Here is a 21,623-nt window from a genome sequence, read left to right on the forward strand (position 1 = left end):
GATCTTTGTCATTTTAAAATCAAATGGTAACTAAAGCTTAATTGTAAAAGGGGAGCAGCTACTGATCATGGCTAAATTTATGCTGTCCCAGTTTCCCAGCTAAATAAGATTTTGAATACCAGATTGCCAATTTTGAAACACCTTGTTCAGAGATGACATAGGACATCCTGTTGTTAACTATTCCTTTAGTAGAAAAATTCTTGTGCGAATTTACTCAACTTATTTATTAACAAACATACTTGTTTATGTAAAGATCTGGGCAGGAAGGATGGGGGAGAAACTGAGTGACAGTGGCCTGGAACACTGATTTTCACATCTGACACCTCATTGATGGGATGGCAGTCTCTTGCCTCTGATAAATGTGAGAGCCCCATGTGAAATGAGTTTGAGCAGTTTCACCTGCATCGTAATGAGCATGGTTCCACTGCAGGAAAACTGCCATATTGCCAAAGTTCAATCAGTAATGCCATAGTGATAGCTGATGTGGGAAGATTCACTCTTGTACAGTAGGCGGCACTCTTCTGTGGTTGGTGCGGAGGTAAGAGTGGGGGGTGCTTTACTTGCTTCTAACCCATGCTTGACGCACTCAAATTCATGTTGCAAATGCTGGGATTTAAATAGCCATCAACTAGAAAGTTACTATGACAAAAAATTGTAGAATATTTGGGAACCAGAGATGATTTAAAGGGGAACTGGTTACACAAACAACATATGAATAAATAAATATGCACTATATTACTTTTGTGATGTGAATTTTTATGTAAGCCTCTTTACATTAAAAAAATTTATTGAAACATACAGTTCTCTTCCCTTTCTAAGAATGCATTTACATATACTCGCTCCAAAATCTAGAAATCTACAGAACAGACCTGCTGGCAACACACACACAGCCTGTTGGAAGGGTAGGTTACAGTGGTGACATCTAATAGTGCCAGTAATCAACTGAGAAGAATGTGGCCAATTCCCCAGGCTCTACCTACAGAATATTTATTAAATCATTTGCAAATTCTAAATGACCTGTGTTTCTAATAATCGCAGGGGGAGAGGGGGTGTTTCCAATAATCGCAGGGGGAGAGGGGGGTGTTTACGATAATCGCAAGGAGAGGGGGGTGTTTCTAATAATAGCAGGGGGAGAGGGGGTGTTTCTAATAATCGCAGGGGGGGGGGGGTGTATTTCTAAACATCAACTTTTGGATGAGAGTAAACAATCAGCCTTTTTTTGTTCTTGGAAGTGTAGCAAAAATTTAAGCAACTTTATCTGAACAAAAACCCATTATTAAAAAGTACAGAAATTGTAAATGCATTTCTTAGCTCAGTACTTAAATTCATGATTAAAAATTATTTCTAAGGTGAACAATTTAACAACAAACAGCAGAGGGATATATGTATCATGTAATGAGGTCAGTAAAGGTGCACTACCTTTCCCAATGGTCCACAAAGGCCAACATTAAATTAGAATTTATGACATGAAACTGGTCTTTGGATATGATATCCTGATTTGTGTGCTTACAGAAACATGTTTTTTCTTAAGCCCTCGTTTTTTTTTGTTATTTTCACACCTTTTATGTTGCCCTGATCTATATTTTCCCTAGCCAGCTCTTTGTGTCTCCACTAATGCCATTCTATGTCATTTGCAAATGGAATTAAATACTATTCCCCGTGGCTAACCACCATAATAGGACATTTATATAATTTTTGCATCCAACTCGTCTTTCCTTCCTCTTCCAATCTACAGGTCTTAACGCCCAAGCTTAACGAGATCTAATTACCGCTTGATTTATCTTATTCTTTTACATTACAAATTATCCTTCCTCTAGATTTCTTAATTTAAAAAAATTGATACAACTCATTGTGACTTTGCTGCTTGTGTGTTAATGCGATATGATGTGTTAAGCAGTTGGATGCACTGAGCTCAATATCAGTTCACACTGATAACTATAAGGTGCTAAGGGACATCAGATTAATAGCCTTTAAATTTAAAGTTTTATTGTAGCTCCTTGTTTCTGTGAAAGTGAAACTGTATGTTATAATTCAATAATATGGTCCAATATATGCTGCTTGCATAGTTTCTTCTGAACATGATCTTATATATTTTTATCAATGATCTCAAAAGGTGAAACACTTTTTTTTTAAATAACCATTTTAAAATTATTTGGATAGCAAAATACTGCAGATGTTGGAAATCTGAAATAACAACAGAAAATGCTGGAAAAACTCAGCAGGTCAGGCAACATCTGTGGAGAGAAATTTGAGTTGACGTTTCGGGTCGAACCCTTCTTCAAAACTGGCTTTGAAGAAGGGTTCGACCCGAAACGTCAACTCAAATTTCTCTCCCCGGATGTTGCCTGACCTGCTGAGTTTTTCCAGCATTTTCTGTTGTTATTTAAAATTATTTGATTTGCTACCCTTAATACACAGCTTCCCAATTGAGAGAATGGGCTGGGAAATACTCTCCAGCCTCCACATGCTGCTTTTTGACCTGTCACTAGGCAATGCCACTCTATAACCTGTCATTTTGAAAACGCTGGATTCCAGTCTTGAGGAATGCGTAGGACATATTGATGCACTGTTCAAGATCATAGAGCAACAGAAGGCCCGGAGAAAGCCATTTACATTCCTTTACTGATTTTCATAAAGCTTTGACTGCCTCTGGAAGAATCTGAAAGCTGAGAGTATCTGGCTAAATTTTAGATTTTATCTGGGATTTTTATTCAAAAATTGATACCGAGCCAAAGAAGGAGACCAAAAGCTTGGTCAAAGAGTTAGGCTTTAAGGACTGTCTTAAAGGAGGAGAGCTTAGGGCCTGGACGGCAAAAGGAACAGCCAACAATGGTGGGGCAAAGAAAGTGGGCAATCCACAAGAGGCCAAAAGTGGAGAAATGCAGAGTTCTCAGAGGGTTGTAGGGCTGGAGGAGGTTGCAGAGATAGGGAGGAGCGAGGCCATGGAGGGGTTTGAACACGAGGTTGAGAATTTTAAAATCAAGGCATTGCTTGACCGGGAGCCAATGTACGCCAGCGAGCACAGGGATGATGGGTGAATGGGTCTTGGTTTCTCCTATATTAATTGTTCAATAATAGAAGAAAAATTCCTCCTTTTTTCCCCATTTTCTTTAAAAAGAAAATTTTAGTCTAATTTGTATTTTCTACCCTCTGGTAAATATAACAACATGTATTTACATAGCACCTTTAACACAGTAACACTGATGGGGGAATGGTACAAAAAAATTTTTAATTGGTAATGATAGTGGTAATGGTTTGGAAATTAGGTTGAAATAGGGCTCAGCTGAAAAGCAATTGTCATTAGACATGGATTTTCTTTTTCATTTGCTAGCAGTGAATTCACACAAATGGCTGCTGGATTTGAGTTTAAATCCTGGCAAACAAAGCACTTCGAACTGTGATCGCTTTAATAATCATTTCTAAGGGCTACATGGATGCAGTGCTCAGTTGAGTCTTTGTTTTATGGCTCGTGAGCTCAGAATATAAAGATTCTGAGGATATTTAAAAGCATTCCTGGTAGTTTTAGGTTAATAATTCTGTAGTCAAAATCTATGTCCATGGTTTTGTTTTTACATAAAAAACAAACATTGAATGTAAGAAAGGTTTGCCTTTTTGATTCCCTGCGACATACCTTGTTTACAGAACATACCATCATAAGCTAGGTTTTTTTCCTCTTATTTACTCAGTCCATCACATCTTTCAATTTTCCCTTTTTTTAAAAAAAAGTTGCTACTAGTGATGCTGCAGTTTAATGTGTGCAGGGCGCAGAATTGCCCAATAGTTAAATGCAGATGATATCTTGATAAAATTGCGCTAACTATAGGAGTGCTTTCACTCTCCCAGCAGGGAACTGTACTCAAAGGGAGCATGGGACAAAGATGTAGGCCACAACACTGTAGCCCCGATTCTCTAACCTGCACTCCCGTCGATCGCAACTCCCTGCTGGGGGGCACAGGATTGTGGAATCACCCCTTATGTCAGTAATTGTTAAATTTCTTGCTTCAGCTAAAAGTCATGCTTTGGCTGAAATTTAAAGGGATGAGACTGGTTATAGTTGCGGCCATATAGGGGTGAATGTCATCACCCATCAATGACAGAGCACACCCCTATAGCTGGCATTACTACCGATAACATCTCCTGTGAGAAAAAAAGAGCCAAAAACTTATTAAATCCTCACAAAATATTTAAACAGTACTTCAATATTAAAAAAACACAAATACCTGAATATTCATGGCTTATTCTAGCCTTATGTTCAGACGATAGTAATAAATCAGTCAAACTTTTACCCTTCTGGCTTAAGACATCACCTGAACATTCTGAATGGATTACTGCATTGTAGTCACTGTCTGACATCATTATTCTCTAGATGCCTGGCAACAATTGGTAGGCAGTACTGCTATTGGAGTTGCTAATGGTACACTAATAGGAAATTTTTTAAAAATTGGGTGACAGCTACTAAATTTTTTTTTTTTCCAGCTGTTAAATTGGTCTACCGCTAAATTCACCAAAGTTTACTCAGGAGCATTTTTGCTGAAATGGTGGTTGCCATATAACAATGTATTTTAACCAGTCAGTGTTGTCGAAAGCATTGCAGATGATGGCTATGCAACGCTGCTGGTGGAACATGGGGTACTTTGGGTGCTACCGATGCTGTGGTTGGTGCTGCTGTTCTCAGATGCAGGTGGATTAGCAGGAACAGGCTGTTTCTTTTCAGAAGGACCTACAAAGCAGAAATAGGTAACAAACCAGTAACAAAAATTTTACCAGCACAAGTATGTCATGAACCTGTATACAAGTTTGCAGTATTTCCTTATTCATCTCCAAAAATGCTGTCACCAGTGTTAATTTAGTCATATATTCAAGTGTCCAATGGATGGTTCAGATTCCAATTTAGAATATATCCAAGTTGTCCATATTGGAAAACTTGTCATTTTACTAAAGTTTGGTGCAGTATTAATGTCCTTTCACTAGTACACTTTGTAAATATTAGGGTTGATTTTGCAGCTCAGACTTAAATACACAGCTACTAGTGTAAAACTAGCCAACTTCACAGTGAGCTGACTGCCCATAATTTGGTGGGGCCATTTCATACGAATAATTATTCTTAGTTGCCTCAGCAACTTTGGTCTTGTGCAAGGAGTTACCTTAATTGGAATGTGGGAGTGTGGGGGGAGGGTACCATAAAATCATGCCGTGGCTGAAATTTAAAGGGATGTGGCTGGTTATAGTTGTGGCCATATAGAGGGTAAAGCTTCTTACAGTCTTTAGAAAGGCACATTTGTTATTGTGCTACTTTAATTTACAATATCTCAAAGCTACTGATTACACAAGATGCACATAATTCAGGAGCACAATCGCAACCCGAAAACATCTCCCTCTGGTAAAGCATAAGTGGCAAAGGCACATCTCCTCCGACATGCCCAAACAGGCCTGGTAACAATGGGTCTATGCAAGGTCGTTCAAGTGCAGGTTGACCTGCCTTTAGTCATTTCTCAATAAATTCTCCTCATCCTCAAAGTCGACAAGGGCATGATGAATTCCCAGAGAAACGTCCATTGTACACTTTAGGCTGCTTAAAATGAAATGCTACAATATGAAAAACAAGCACACCAAAATTGCAAAAGGTAACAAAAGAATAAATGACCAAAATAAAGTAAAATTTGCCATTATCTGAGAAGCAAGCCATAGTTAACACAACACAGCTTTAAGAAAGAAAACCTCAGAGGCCAGGAGGGTCTTCCACTGCAACATTTTTGGGTCCTAGAGCACTGCCTTGCATTTTTGGGGCAAATCTTGGGAAATTGCAGGCCAGTTGAATTTTTGAAGTCTTAATGAGGCATTAGCATATTCTCAGTGAGAACATCCAGTGATTCCAGTCATCCAAACTGTTGCATAGAATAGGCACAAGGCTTACCGCAGAGAAATTTCTAGGCTGCGCTTCCCCCACCCCCTGGTACTGGTCACATGTATAACTGGCAGATCTGATTGTTACATTTCCCTTATTATTACTAAAACATGTTAAAGCCATAACATTTTATCTAGATATCTTTATCAGTCTTTTCTCCACTCTAACTCCTTGAACTGAACATGGGATTTCTGAAAGTTGGACACAGATGCCTCAATCAACTCCTAATTTAAGAATATTACATCTAACATTGTCTCTCAAAAGTTTCCTCAGGTAGAAGAACGGGACTATCAACTTTCATATAACTTGCTACTTTTCCCAACAAAGAGTGCTAGCTACTCTGTCATCATGATATATATGTTCAAAACAATGGTTTATAGGGAGGGCAATACTTTATTATTTTCACTGTATATAATTATAGAACCATACAGCCAGAAGGAGGTCATTTGGCCCATCGTACTTGTGCTGGCTCTTTGAAAGAGCTATCCAATTAATTCCACTCTCTGTTTTCTACTTGATTCTCTACTGTAATAACCTGATATTTATCATGAGCCTTCTTTTTCTGTTTCATTTTCATCTCAATTTCTTTAGTCATCCAGGGAGTTCTAGTTTTGGATGCCCTTCCTTCCCCCTCATAGGAATGTGTTTAGTCTGTACCCAAACTATGTCCTTCTTGAAAGCCTCCATTGTTCATTTGCTGTTTTACCTGCCAATTTTTGTTTCCAATCCACCTGGACCAGATCCTTTTCAACTCACTGAAATTAGCCCTCTTCCAGTTGAATATCTTTACCTTTGATTGTTCCTGTCTCTTCCATAACTACTCTAAACCTATTAGTTCAAGTTGTGCAATCCACCATCCCCAGCCAACACTGTAGCAATGTGTTCTGCTCTGTCAGCTGTGAATTACACTTCTGATGAAGAGTCTACACCTGAAACACTAACTCATCTTTTCTCTCCATAGTTGCTGATTGACTTGCTGAGTGTTTCCAGAAATTTCTGTTTTTATTCCACTTCATTAGTGGCTGCTTGAAGCTGTGTTTGGGGCAACTCTCACTATAATTTACTCCTCCTTCTCTGTGGGAGACACCTGGCCTCAGCTCAACACCCACTCCCGAAACTGGGAGCTCCTCATGTGGGGAATCACAGCCATAGACTATGTCATACTATTCTGTGGTGCCACTGCCATTTCTGGGAGTTTTAAATTCAGTGACAAGAATATTGTACTATGCTCCAGCAAGCAGATCATCAGATCTCTGGCCTCTGAATACTAGGTTGACATTCTGCGGCATACTTGCATCTGATGCGAGTAGAGTGGCAAACTCCTATTGCATCGAGCTGGTCCTTCTGGTAGGGAGTTGTGAATCAGGCCAACGACCTGTTCATGTTTTTAAAAAAGGATCTCTGTTACAGAAACAACCCAGAGCACAATCTGCTGGATGTAAAAGCAGTGGAAGAAATGGGTTGCCTCATGTGCCACTAGGCATGGAAGGGAATGAAGATATGGAAATCAAAGAGTGAATGTTGGAAACTGATGTTGAAAACTGCTGGTATGAGGTCAAAATAAAAGTATCTATAGTATTAATAATATACTGAGAAGTTGGTACTCACCAGTATGTGAATAGATATACCACAGAGCTGCAGTCAGCAATGCTCCAATGACAAATGCACCAAATGCAATTCCTAATACAGCAGACATGTCCAGTCCTTGGATCTCAGCAGGATCTAAAGCACAGAAATAAGAATGGCTTAATTAGAATCAAGCAACAAAATTTAAACTACACCAGACTAACAGAAAATATTCTGGTCTGCTAAAGTGTGCCAGAAATACATTAGCATCAAAATATTGATTAGAAAGTGCAATAATTAAAACTTCTTTTTGGGAATCTAGGCATGCAGAAATATCCACATTAGTGAGAAACAGTTTTCTTTACAACATGGGAATGTTGCAGCACAGCTTAAAAAATTATTTCAGTATTGGCATTACAGGTATTAGCTATTTTGAAAGAAATGTTACCTCAGCCAATTGCATTTTCAAAAAATACTTTGAATAATTCCATTTGTTCCCCTATCTTTCTTGCTATTTGTTTTATTGCTGGCTGTTTGTTCTAAGAGCCATCTGCCCAGTGTTTCAATGAAGACATCATTGGCTGCTTCTTGGAATATAGCTATTAATGTGCAGAATGATGTTTCTGGGGTCAGAGACTACCTGAACATTGAGTGCAAACTTTTTTGCTTCATGAAGGGTATGGAGCTGACAATGAAGAGCCCTGATGCCCACAAAAATCTAGGCTGACACTCCCAGTGCAGTACTGAGGGAGTGCTGCACTGTCGGAGGTGCCGTCTTTCAGATGCGACGTTAAACCGAGGCCCCGTCTGCTCACTCAGGTGGAAGTAAAAGATCCCATGGCACTATTTCGAAGAAGAGCAGGGGAGTTATCCCTGATGACCTGGCCAATATTTATCCCTCAATCAACAATCTAAAAACAGATTATCTGGTCATTATCACATTGCTGTTTGTGGGAGCTTGCGGTGTGCAATTTGACTGCCGTGTTTCCTACATTACAACAGTGACTACACGTCAGAAAAGTACTTCATTGACTGTAAAGCGCTTTGGGACGTCGTGAAGCCGTGAAAAGCGCTGTATAAATAAAAATATTTCTTTCTTTCATGGGTACCACGTGTAACTCTTTGTACTTGAGGGGATCATGCCACCCAATGATAGCTGTGCTGGTGTCGCCTTTCCATGGGAAAAATAATTAAGGTGTTTCCCCTTGCAAACATAGTGATTGTCACTTCCCTGACATGCATGCAGACTGTCTGATATGTCAGATGTTTCCTGGAGTGGTTTGGAAGGAGGCACTGTTGGAGGTGCCGTCTTTCAGATGCGACGTTAAACCGAGGCCCCGTCTGCTCACTCAGGTGGAAGTAAAAGATCCCATGGCACTATTTCGAAGAAGAGCAGGGGAGTTATCCCTGATGACCTGGCCCTCCCAGATTCAGATGTGCAACTGATGCCATAACTCTGTGGCAGTTCACCACTCTGACATCTTCATATCCAGGTACTAGTGTCAGTATAGTGACAGGTGTGGCCAAAATACCTCCAGGGTCAGGTCAGGTCAGGTCAAAGTCAGCAGCAACCAAGATTAATGAGGAGAAGTATTGACAGAGAAAAACAAAACTACAAAAATGGAAAACTATCCAGCAAAACCAACTAACATATGGAGCAAAATATAGTGAAGGATCCATGTACATACAAACCCCCTCCCACCAAAAGTGAAAACAATTATTGAAACCTGCTTCAGCAGGTGAAAGCCCGCAATTGGTGGTGTGCCCACTTTTGTGGGCGTGTCCTGTGCTATGGGCAGAGCCTCTAAAGACGTTTGATTTGTAGCCCCATGCTTGAATCTAAGAATTTTAATATTTAAATGAGAACCAAACCACCCTCTGGAAAATCGGGTGCCTCATGGATCGAGCGCATGAGGTAAAGCACCTAATTTTCTGGCCCTGCAGCTAACATAAGACATTGCAAAATTTATCCTACATCAGGCGTGGATCTCCTGTGGCATTGCTCGCAGTAAGTTTAGTAGATTACATGAGACTGTGCGGGTTAAATTGGATAAACTCCAAAAACAGGCACAGGCATCACGGTACGCAATTACCCTGCACCCGTTCATAGCTCATGAAATATATTGGTCCATCTAACACATACTGAAGTAATTTCACAGAAATCACAGAAACCCCAGTGCAGATAGAGGCCATTTCGGCCCATCGAGCCTGCACCGACACATATCCCACCCAATCCCCGTAACCCCTACACCAACACATATCCCACCCTATCCCCGTAACCCCACGTATTTAATCCCCCTAACACTAAGGGTCAATTTATCATAGCCAATCAACCTAACCCGCACATCTTTGGACTGTGGGAGGAAACCAGAGCACCCGGAGGAAACCCACGCAAACACGGGGGAGAATGTGCAAACTCCACACAGACAGTCACCCGAGGCCGGATTCGAACCCGGGTCCCTGGCGCTGTGAGGCAACAGTGCTAACCACTATGCCACAATTTAAAAGAGCAAATATTGTATTTTAGTAGCCCACATATGTTTAAGAGTTGAAATGTACTTTTCCTCCCCTATAAAAGATTTTAATTTTTCTATAATAAACAGATCTACCATTCACTTTACAAGAAACTTTTCAAATCTGGTACAACAGCCTGGCAAAGATACTAACCTTCTGGCCTGACACTTGTGGGGCCTTGGGATCCGGGACAATCTAGAAGATAATAAAATAGTTGATTATTTTAACAACCCCATCTTCTAACAAACCCTTGCAAGCCTTTCTAAATACATTATCAGTTTATTGTACTCATCATTACAATTTTGTTTGTAAATAAAATTTAAAAATCAATTGCCAATTCTGAAGATCTTAATAGTACTGATATTTCCAGTTTGATTATATAGACCGGGCAAAATATTTGAAAACAAAGTGATCACATGGTCTGACTACTGCTGTCACCATATGCTGTTTGGATGAATGTGAACCGTTTCTCTGTTACCCAGGTTTACGACGTTATAAATTGCATCACGAGATAATTACATATGAGGAAGGCCAGTCAACCCATCTTGGCTCTTCTGTCTAGAATAAGTCTAAAATCCCCTCATTGCAGCGTACAACTGCTTCTTAAATGATTCTTGGGGTTTTGCCTCCACTACTGTATCCAAAAGTCAATTCTGTGTATTGATTATGCTTTGTATGAAGAAAAACCTCTCGGTACCAGATTTAAATTTGTAAAAGACAAATTTAGGACTGTGTGGCTTGTCCTACTCTTTCGATTTAAAATAATTTTCCAGATTACTTTTTCCATGCCAATTACAATCTTGTATACTTCTATAAGATCACCTCCCAGATATCTCCTTTCTCCAGTCTTTCCTCATAACTGAGATCTTGAAGACTGGAGATTATCCTAATTTTCACTTTTCTTTGCACTGCCACCAGGACTTGAATGTCTCCTTTGCATCTCAATGATCAGAAATGGACAAAGTATTCAAGGTTTGGTCTGCCCAGAGCAATGTAAATTTTGATCGTGACTTCTTCAGACTTGTATCCTATTGTTTTGGTTATATAGTTAAAGATTCTATTGGCTTATTGATTGAGGGTCTGCACTGGTTGGATATTTTGAGCGTTGGCTCCTAGATATTTTTCAACTTCATTCTTAGATGTTTCAACACCATTCATAGACTACATGCATTGCTCATTTTTCCTTCCTACGTGCCGTACATGATCAGTTGTTTCTGGCTGAGAGAATTTCCTAACCATAAGATTGAAATCAAGCGAGCAGATGAAGTCAATCTGTTCACAATTGAAAATATTGCACAGATGCAGAGAACCTGTACTCTACAATCTAGTATTGTATATAGGTGGTGTTCCTTTCTTTACTGTCTGTTTATATCTCTGCAAGACCGCTTAAGTGTTGGTACAGTTAAGATCTGGTTCTGTGTGGCATTACATTACACTGTAATTTAAGGGGAGAAGAGTCCATCAGTGGGGACAATTTTTATAAAAACTTAAAGAACTTATCTGGCCCACTGTGCACCCATAGCCCTCGCCACATATTTGGGACACTGAAGCTGCACATACAATCTACCCACGTTTAAACACAGCTTTGACTAGGGAGACCCAACAAACTGCTGATTTTGCTGTCAGACATAACTCCTATATGTGCTTAGCCTTCCACTTTAGCCACAAAACAGGCTGATCATATCCTTTATTTGCTTCACTGATTGATTTCGGAAACTGATTGCATAGCACACATTTTTTCTTGTATGGTTTGAACCGAGAGGATGAATTGTCACCAACACTGTCAGTTTTCATTGAAGTAGAAGCTATTATGCACTACAACTGCAAATGGAACAATCAGTGTTTGTTGATCAGAAGAACAAAGTGGTTTCTCTCCGTGATTGACGGGAACTTATAATCAATATTTGCAGAGATACAAACAAGTATGTGTAAAGCTGACTGAATTGTTGGAATTCTGCCTAGCTCCCTGCATAATGTAATAATTCATAATTTTGTTTACAGCATTGTCTATTGTATACTTGAATTTAATATTAATTTTGTAAGAAAATCTCTACATCAGAGGAGTTTGGTTAAAGGCTAAAGTCAGTTTCAGTCCAACAGTTTTTTTTAAATGGAATTTGGTTATGTGATTGGACAAAGGACATAATTTGCATGAGACATTACTGTACAATGCACGAACACTGAAAGTGGCACGAGAAGACAATGCACTAAACTTGCTTTGTTAGTCACCAGGAGCAAAGGAGCTGTCATTTTCTAGCCAATGGGGCTCTTACCAAGGGTAACTGACCCATAAGCAACTTTTCTCACTGTAGGTACATTTATATATTGTATTTCTCGTATTTGCCAAATTTTTGTGCTTCATATTTCTAAACTTTAAGTAAACATATTAGTTCCTCTAGTCTGATCCAGACTGTAGGATACAATATTTACTATGGGAACCACTGTGAAATCACAGAGAAAAAGCTTCGATAAAACCCTATAAAACAGCTCATCTGCTGCTGAAACCTCATCCATGTCTTTGTTACATCTAGACTTGACTATTCCAACGCTCCTAGCTGGCATCCCATCTTCTACCTTCCGTAAACTTCAGCTCATCCAAAACTCTGCTGCCCGTATCCTAACTTGCACCAAGTCCTGTTCACCCATCACCCGTGCTCGCTGACCTACACTGGCTCCCAGTCTGGCAATGCCTCAATTTTAAAATTCACATCCTTGTCTTCAAATTCCTCCATGGCCTCACCCCTCCCTATCTCTGTAACCTACTCCAACCCTACAACCCTCCAAGATCTTGGTGTTCCTCCAATTCTGGACTCTTGCGCATCCCTGATTTTAATCACTCCACCACTGATGGCCATTCCTTCAGTTGCCACGGTCCTAAGCTCTGGAATTCCCACCCTAAATCATTCCGACTCTACCTCTGTCCGCCTTTCAGGCACTCCTTAAAATCTATCTCTTTGATGAAGCTTTTTGGTCACCTGTCCTAATAACTCATTATGTGGTTCTGTGTCAAATGTTGTTTGATAACGGTCCTGTGAAGCGCCTTGGGACGTTTTACTATGTTAAAGGCGTTATATAAATGCAAGTTGTTGTTGTTGAATTATTGCACATGTACAAAGTCATTTTCCAGTGATCCAGTTCAGGCCTCTCAGAAATCTTCAGCTGGACAAAATGACAGACTGTTTATTTTATCCAGAGGTTGAATCACTCTCGATGGCTCAGGAATCCAATGAGTAGCTGTTCCATAAGACTAGGAAAGTTCTGAGTTCAATTTCCAGTGTTTCCTGAGTTAGCTGATCTCAGCTGAAACGACGGTACAGGCACTAAAATGGGTTTCAAATCCCACCATTAACAAAAACAATGTTAACAACTTGCATTTATATATAGTGCCTTCAATGTAGTTGTTCAGTTCAATTCGCAACTCCTCAGATAATGAAGCAGTCCGTGCCCGCATGCAGCAAGACCTAGGCAACATTTAGGCTTAGGCTGATAAGTGGCAAGTAATATTCATGCCACACAAGTGCCAGGCAATGACCATCTCCAACAAGAGAATCTAGCCACCTCCCCATGACATTCAACGGGATTACCATTGCCAAATATCTCACAATCAATATCCTGAGGGTCACCATTGACCAGAAACTTAACTGGACCAGCCACATAAATACCGTGGCTAAAAGAGCAGGTCAGAGGCTGGGTATTCTGCGGTGAGTGTCTCACCTCCTGACTCCCCAAAGCCTTTCCACCATCTGCAAGGCACAAGTCAGGAATGTGATGGAATACTATCCACTTGTCTGGATTAGTGCAGCTCCAACAACACTCAAGAAACTTGACACCATCCAGGACAAAGCAGCCCGCTTGATTGGCACCCCATCCACCACCTTAAACATTCACTCACTCCACCACTGGCGCACCGTGGCTGCAGTGTGTACCATCTACAAGATGCACTGCAGCAACTCACCAAGGCTTCTTCGACAGCACCTCCCAAACCTGCAACCTCTACCATGTAGAAGGACAAGGACAGCAGGCACACAGGAATAATACCACCTCCAAGTTCCCCTTCAAGTCACACACTGTCCTGACTTGGAAATATATCGCCGTTCCTTCATCGTCGCTGGGTCAAAATCCTGGAACTCCCTCCCTAACAGCACTGTGGGAGTATTTTCACCACACGGACTGCAGCGGTTCAAGAAGGCAGCTTACCACCACATTCTCAAAGGCAATCAGGGATGGGCAATAAATGCTGGCCTTGCCAGCGACGCCCACATCCGAATGAATAAAAAAATAATTTTATGATTCTATGAAACTGGTATGTGATGCACCTGTTTTTTGGGCATAAAACAAGCACAAAGCATACCAATTTAGCGGTGGGACAGCCTGCGCCCAATCTGCACTGATGTTGGTCCCACTGCTAAACTCGTGTGACCCTTTTTCTTTTTAGGCGCCCAACGCTCGTTGAAGGACCCCATTAAGGAATTTGTTGGCAAGGGTTCTTCAGTCGTTGCCAACAACAGGTAGGTGAATTTAAAAAAAAATTCCCGTGGAGCCACAGTCCTCTCCCCGACTTTCCCCACCCCACCCACATCGTAGCCTGCTCCAACACCTCCTTCCGGAATTTACCCGAGGGCAGCCTGTCTCGCCGGTGAGGCAGGTGTCCTGACATTTATGTCTTTGCTCGTGCGAGCTGCCTATGGAGGCATGACCAGCGCTGGCAGCTCGCACCAATTATGCTGAAGAGGTCCAAGAACCAATTTCCATCCATCCTTGGGCCCAGACCAAAATCTACCCCCCAATTTTTTTTTAAATGACACCGTATTTCAGAAAGCACCGATTCCCTTCTTGACTTTAGCTGGCTTCTAATTGAACAACTTACTTCACCTCAGTTGCATACTTCAAAAAAATGTTCTAATGGAAATTTAGAATAGGATGCAAATGTTGGTTGCAATGAGTTTCAAGGTCCATCGTGCAAAGCCATATCCAATTCATTGCAGGTTTTCTTTGGTCTATGGTGTCTTGGGAGCTGAACAAACAGAAACAGGAAACAAGAATGTAGGAAAGGCTCAGCTCATGCACAGCTGCAGAGAGGGAAGGAAAAGCTGCCTTAGGAAAGATACAGAATATTGTAAAACAGGAAGGAAGATCAGATTTTGGGTCTGCCTGACACAATAACTTCATAACTATAAACAGTTCAGCACCAGTCCCTTATACAAACAGTTCTTTCTTCTAAAGATACTGTCAATAACATTTTTGAAGTATTTGTCAGCACTTTTAGCTACATAAATGATTTGGAAAGAAAGACACCAACTCAAGGTCAAGTTGGGGTTTGCAGATGTGTGTGTGCTTCTGAAAGTTTGAAAAATGAAAGTAGATATCAACCATTTATTTTTAACCCTATTTTTGTACATTTTTAGAGCTTCTTACTAATACTCTTCTCTGGCTAGGGATGATAATAGTTGTACGGTTAACTATTAATATTGCCCCACTGCAATGACAGTCATTATGGCAAGCTAGCTACTAGCCCTATATACATAAGCTGATTTCTTTGCCATTTAATGAGTGAAATTAAATGAGATTAATATTTTGTCAATTAGTTGCAAAATTTGAGATTTTGCTGACAGATCTAGAAATAATTAATGCTGACTATTTTCTCAACAATTAGTGTACATGCAAAGACAGAAAAATTAACAAATTATGTCTGGCACAAATATGTCACTTAGGTTACCAACTAATGTTCATGATTTAACTATGCCTTATAACCACAAACACCCATTTATTAAATTATGAAAGATAGTCATAAACATGTTCCATGGATTTTTCAAATTCCCAATCTTGATTACTAAATACAGTATTGAATAAATCTTCCTCTATTATCATAGTACCAGCGGATCAATGATTAATACATGAAAGCTGATCGATAAGCTTGACAACAGGATATTTGCTGTTACAATCTCCACCTAAAAAGGGTCAGCATCAGACTTCCCCTTCCCCTTCTTGTACAGATGCTGCACTTGGTAATTTATTTAAAAACAGATAGAATTCACGCAACTGAGTAAGGGACCTTTGCGTCACTAATCTATGATCGGAATGAGAAGAAAGAGCACCATCATCCTTCATAATAATTACTCTTCTACCAAGATCAGAATTTTCTTTGGGACATTTTTCATTGAGCTGATGTACAACTTATATGCTTATTGCCAGAAAAAGATAATTATTATTGTGCTGATCTAAAATTATTTATAAAGATATTTAATTAATGTATTATAAATGTGTAACATTTTAGAATTAATGATCAGCTACCCCATAGACCTAGGGGGAGAAATTCAACTTGTTTTGTCGTGTTAAATAAACAATATGGGCCGAATTTCGGGTTGCGTTCTTAAATCTGCCTAGTAATTCTTGGCACCAACAGTCAGGAAGCATGCTGCAGCAGTGTTATTTAAAGGGATACTCAGCTGCATTCAGCTAAGTCTCTGCTTAGTCTTTCTAGACTGATGGTGAGCTTCAAACCTTTTTTTGGTTATCTTGGCTGTGTTCAAAACGTGGACAGTGATTTTTTGGAATTTCAGCACTATCTGTGTGTAGGTGCTTCAGTACATTATGAGTGACATCATGGGTGTGTTGCTTGGTCTGCCATTGGGGCTGGAAGATCAGGAGCAGAAAGGAAGACAGCAAAGACTGGCAGAAGATGGCGAAGAGGGGAGGGCGCAGGTGTTATGGAATAGAGCACCGTACCTCAACTTAACTGATGAACAGTGTGTCCAGCAGCTCTGCTTCACGAGGGAGGTTGTGACAGAACTATGTCACCTGTTGCAGCACCAGGGCATGCACCCTACTGTCTCTGCTGTAAAAGACACTATGGCCCTGAATTTCTATGCATTAGGGTCATTCCAAGCTGCAACAGGTGGCATAAGCAACACAAGTCAATTTGCAGTCCACTGCTGCATCAGGCAGGTCACAGATGCCCCCCTCGCTAAGAACAACCAAATTATCACCTTCCCAATGGAACAAAACAGGAAGAGTGAGCTCTGGGCTTTGCCAGAATTGCAAGTTTCCCACAGGTGCAGGGCATAATTGACTGTAACCACATAGGCTTCCATGCTCATCAAGAACCTGGCATCTACCTTAACTGGAAGGACTTCCACTCCTTGAATGTCCAGCTGGTGTGTAACAACAACAGTGGATCATGCAGGTCTGTATCCTGTTTCCTGGCAGTAGTCATGATGCCTTTATTCTGTACCAGTCCTCAATCTCACCTCTCATCCACCCAGACTATCAAGTGTCAGGCTAGATGCTTGGGGACAAGGGGTATCCCTCTGACCATCTGCTTCATGACTCCCGTTAGGAACCCGAGCAGACACCGTGAAGCGCTACAATCAAAGCCACACCTCAACCATAGCACTGATTGAGAAAAATATTGGCATTCTAAAATAGAGTTTCTGCTGCCTGAATAGATCTGGAGGTCCTCAGTACAGCCCCGAAAGATTCTCCAGATCTGTCATGGTATGCTTCATCCTGCAAAGGGAGCAACTTGAGGAGGAAAGAGTGAAGGAGCAAGAGAATGAAGTTGATCAGGAAGTCGAGAACCAACAGGAAGAGCAAGGGCCAGCAATACTGCCAGCTGCTAGAATTCGATGGCAGCAAATCATAAATGAATGGAACAGTTGAATTATCCATCCCTACCCGTTGAAGGCAGCATCCATGCCCTCTGCACCGGGTTTAGGATGTGAGCTCACCCTCCAGCGAGCTAGTTCCTGGGCCAACCTATACCCCTAGCCTTGCTCCTGCGCACTTGTGCTGGGTGAATCCCGCAGTGCTGAACCCTGTAACTGACACTCTAAATGGCATGTGATGCCAGTTTCTGAGTTGGTGTTTGCAAGAGCAAGGTTGAGTGACTGTGTTTCTTCAAGAAAACTGTCCTCCTCCTCCTCTACCCAATTCACCAACAGTCCATTCCACCATGGCAGCTACTCCACACCCAGCAGATGGATGCCTTGTACTAAACACCAATGCAAAGAAACTGCTGCATAACAAAGTGGTTCATAACAGCCATTTCACAATTCATTATAGTGAACTTTGAAAAGTAAAAATCACCTTTGTGCAAATCCTTAGTGCCAGTCTTGTGTATATTGTTTGCCTATTCTGGTGCTCCTAGGAGGTGCTTCCCCAGTGGTTTCAGCAAGGAAAGTGGAATGCTGCTAAACTTTCACTGGGGACACTTGAGATGACTGTGGTGGGTGACCTCAAGGAGCTCTGGCCTTAAAGTCACAGCTGCAGTATCTCGGCAGCAGCCAGGGCAGTCTTGCCAGCTGGCTGCCTGGCACCAACACGAGCAGTGGTTGAGAGGCTGGTGGGGGAGCAGATGTGCTGTCTTCCTCAGAAATAATAGCATGTGCCTCTCCCATGGTGCCAACGCCACTGCTTTGGGGCTGAGCCCCAGCACTACCACTGCTCTGAGTGAGAACAGAGTGCAGGAGTGATGGCACATTTGGGAAGCCCTTATCCATGCTCTCCTTCATGCTTTCAAAACCAGAGGAATTGTTGGAACCCAAATCCAAGATGGCAGCAGAATGAGCTTCTATCAAAGTTGTAAGAATGTCACCTCCGAGGGACTGCCCAAGAAGAAGAAGAAGAGTGTCACCAGAGTCTCCAACACCGTGTACCCTATTGGAGAGTTCATAGAGCTGACCAAATACTCTGTGTTGACCGCATTGTTTCCGTGCCTTTCTGGAATATCACACACAAGTTGCAGTTGGACTTCTCCATGCTCACTCGCAGGTAGTCCAATTCACTGAGAAGTTGGTCATGCATAGCCATCAATCTTCTTCTATAGGCTGGACCATTGAAGGCAGCATCTATGCCCTCTGCAGCAGGGCTAGGATGTAAGCTCACGCTCCAGGGAACTAGTTCCTGGGCCAACCTATACTTTGCTCCTGCACACTTGTGCTGGGTGAATCCCGTAATGCTGAACCCTGTAACTGACCCTCTAAATGACATGTGATGCTAGTTTCTGAATTGGTGTCTGCAAGAGTAAGGTTGAGTGACTGTGTTTCTTCAAGAAAACTGTCCTCCTCTTCCTCTGCTCCTACTGGGCCCTCTACGTCTGCTAGACCTGGAAGGGGAAGAGAAGGACAAGAGTTAGCAGTTAGTGGTGAGGTTAAGCAGAAACAAATGAGTGACAGCTCAAAGCAGCTTGTGTTTAGGGAGAGATTTAAGTGAAAACAGACAAAGGGCAAGATGGCCAGACACCCGGTGATGCATACCCTCCAGCCTCGCCAGTCACTACACTCCTTAAGCGCCTCCCTCCATCTCCATGACCTCCTCTTCTTATGGGGAGAGAATGTGGACGGATGATGGCCCTCCTCCCTACTGTTGTATGCCAGGTTGTCCTGCAAAAAGAAAGGAAATTAGTTAAAAACAGAAAATGCTGGAAATACTCAGCAGGTCAGGCAGCATCTGTGGAGAGAGAAACAGAGTTAACGTTCAGCTCGATGACCGTTCATCAGAACTGAGTCATCGAGCTAAAACATTAACTCTGTGTCTCTCTCCACAGATGCTGCCTGACCTGCAGAGTAGTTCCAGCATTTTCTGTTTATATTTCAGATTTCCAGCATCTGCAGTATTTTGCTTTTGTATTAAGGAAATTAGTTAATGTGTGGCCTGGTGAAAAGTGTGACATTGTGCCCGTCAGTGCTGCTGTTACGTGAAATATAGCACAGGCGTGGGGAAGTAATTGTGTGAAATGTAGCAGGTACAGAGTGTGCAAATAGCAGATGAAGGTTCAATGAAGTTTGCTGCTATGATTGGAGGAGAGTTAAGGGAAGTGGGGAAGGGAAAGCTTCTGAGTGCAGGGCTAAGAAGTGTGAGAGAGATGTGAGGAGGAGCCTTACCTTAGCTACTCTGGTCAGATGATCGAATTTCTTGTGGTACTGCAGCCAGCTTTCACCTCTATGCATTGGTGCCAGGTAACTTGCCTTGGCACTCTTCTCCTGTCGGTTGGAAAGAGCAGTTCTCTCTTCCTCGTCACCTCCTCCACCAACATCTCCAGAGCAGTGTCTGAAAATCAGGTGGCCCCCTTCTTGCAACACTTCTGCCTGCCATTTCAACTGCTGAAGTGCAATTGAGATGACAACAGCCAAAGTACACCGCTCCTTTAAGAAATGCAGGCTGCCTTTAAATGGTATTGCTAATGTCCGAGGCTCCCCCACCCGCCCCCAATCAGTGGCCTGACAATAAATGTGAATAGCGCTACAGCTTGCTAATAATAATCAAATGAGGCACACACTCCAATTTTGCTTGTGGCTCTTGCTGATGCCACCCATTCCACACTTGAAACTGGCACGAGTTGAATTTCTTCCCTTAGATTTGTACAGTATGTAGGAAACTAAGTAAAAATGAATACTGGGTTTAAATTTATAGCATAAAGACTGAACAGCTCGGCTTATTTAACAATGGTAAATACTAATGATTAATTCATCAACAGAATTTCTTTCCAAGTGGTTCAGGCATATGCTGCTGTATTTTGGATAGATCTAATTTGCAACACTGAATTTTTCACCAATGAAGGGATTTGCTTTCTTTTATAGCCTGTGTTGAGCAAGTTTACAAAACTGTGATTCACAAAGATTTTTTTTTCTCTTCCTAGAATGCTAAATTTTGTGGAAAGCCAGACCCTGCAGAGAACAAATCAGCAACAGCAATGTTATTTTATTAATTGTGGGAAAGAGGAATAGCATGCCGACTGATTAAAAACCACAGTGGGGTACAAGCTGAATTTCTCCAAAACACATGTAACTCAAAATACTTGGCAGGGCACTCTGAAAATTAAATTTGTTTGTTCACAATAGAGACAATAAACCCAAAACAAAACTTTCAGTTATGCTAGAGCAGCAGGACAAGGCAGCACTGGTTCAGGGTTGTGAAGAGCAAATTTAGGATGAACATCCAGTAGTATTTATTTACGCAGAGGGTGATCAATAGTTTGAAGTGGTCACCAAGAATAATGGTTGAGGCGAGGACACTGGAAACAGCGAAATGCCGTAATGGAAAGATGTCAGGGTTATTGCTGGAAGGAGAAGAGCAAATGGGATGAACTCGTATTTGCATTTCAACTTCTTCAGATTTTAGGACAAATATTCAGAAGAAATTTGAAAAATAACAACGTAAACAGAATTATTCGATCTTTGTGTTCTCATTAAACAAGAAGATTTTTCTTTGTGTTTTATATGTAAACTCAAACTGCTTTTTATTGAATTCTTAACTGTAGTAAATATTACATTATCATTCATTTTGTAGAAAAAGTAGGCAACTATTTCAGAAAGTTCTGTAAAACATAATATGCAGCATTGAGAAGCTACCCAATGGGTTAGTAAATAATTTTACCATCTAATGTGGTACTGAGTCAATTAGACCACGAAGATCACTAGATTGAGCTAAATTGGCTAATCTCAGCAAGTTGGGCGGGGGGGGGGAAGGAATGGTAGTGCTGGCTTCCGATTACTATCCAATGCTGTAGAGTGCACTAGCGAGAGCCTCAGACGAGGACAGGTTCAAGACAACCGTGATATCCTCCACAGTTGAATAACCTGCCAACATTTACTGTCTAGGTTCACACAAGAGGGATAAGTTTTTGGCTTTGCACTCCCAC

At 41.4% G+C, this 21,623-nt stretch overlaps 1 protein-coding gene across 3 annotated transcripts in view; it reads right to left on the bottom strand.

Moving 5' to 3' along the window:
• Positions 1 to 2,333: 2,333 nt before the first annotated feature.
• The window catches only part of LOC147101684 (transforming growth factor beta receptor type 3-like), a 141,549-nt gene continuing 122,259 nt past the window's right edge, over positions 2,334 to 21,623 (bottom strand). For 2 of the 3 annotated variants that reach the window (XM_085965489.1, XM_085965488.1), the window contains exons 14-16: positions 10,139 to 10,180; positions 7,514 to 7,627; positions 2,334 to 4,720 (exon numbers count right to left, since the gene is read on the bottom strand). In XM_085965489.1, the coding sequence (XP_085821615.1) occupies positions 4,602 to 4,720; positions 7,514 to 7,627; positions 10,139 to 10,180 (275 nt within the window). In that variant the 3' untranslated portion in view covers positions 2,334 to 4,601. Of the gene's footprint in view, positions 4,721 to 7,513; positions 7,628 to 10,138; positions 10,181 to 14,852; positions 15,000 to 21,623 lie in introns of those variants that run through there. The other variant, XR_015073337.1, reaches the window with a different exon arrangement.

The sequence above is a fragment of the Somniosus microcephalus genome, chromosome 23, assembly GCF_052327205.1.
Source record: "Somniosus microcephalus isolate GS21.2 chromosome 23, FLI_Smic_1.0, whole genome shotgun sequence".
Lineage (NCBI taxonomy): Eukaryota > Metazoa > Chordata > Chondrichthyes > Squaliformes > Somniosidae > Somniosus > Somniosus microcephalus.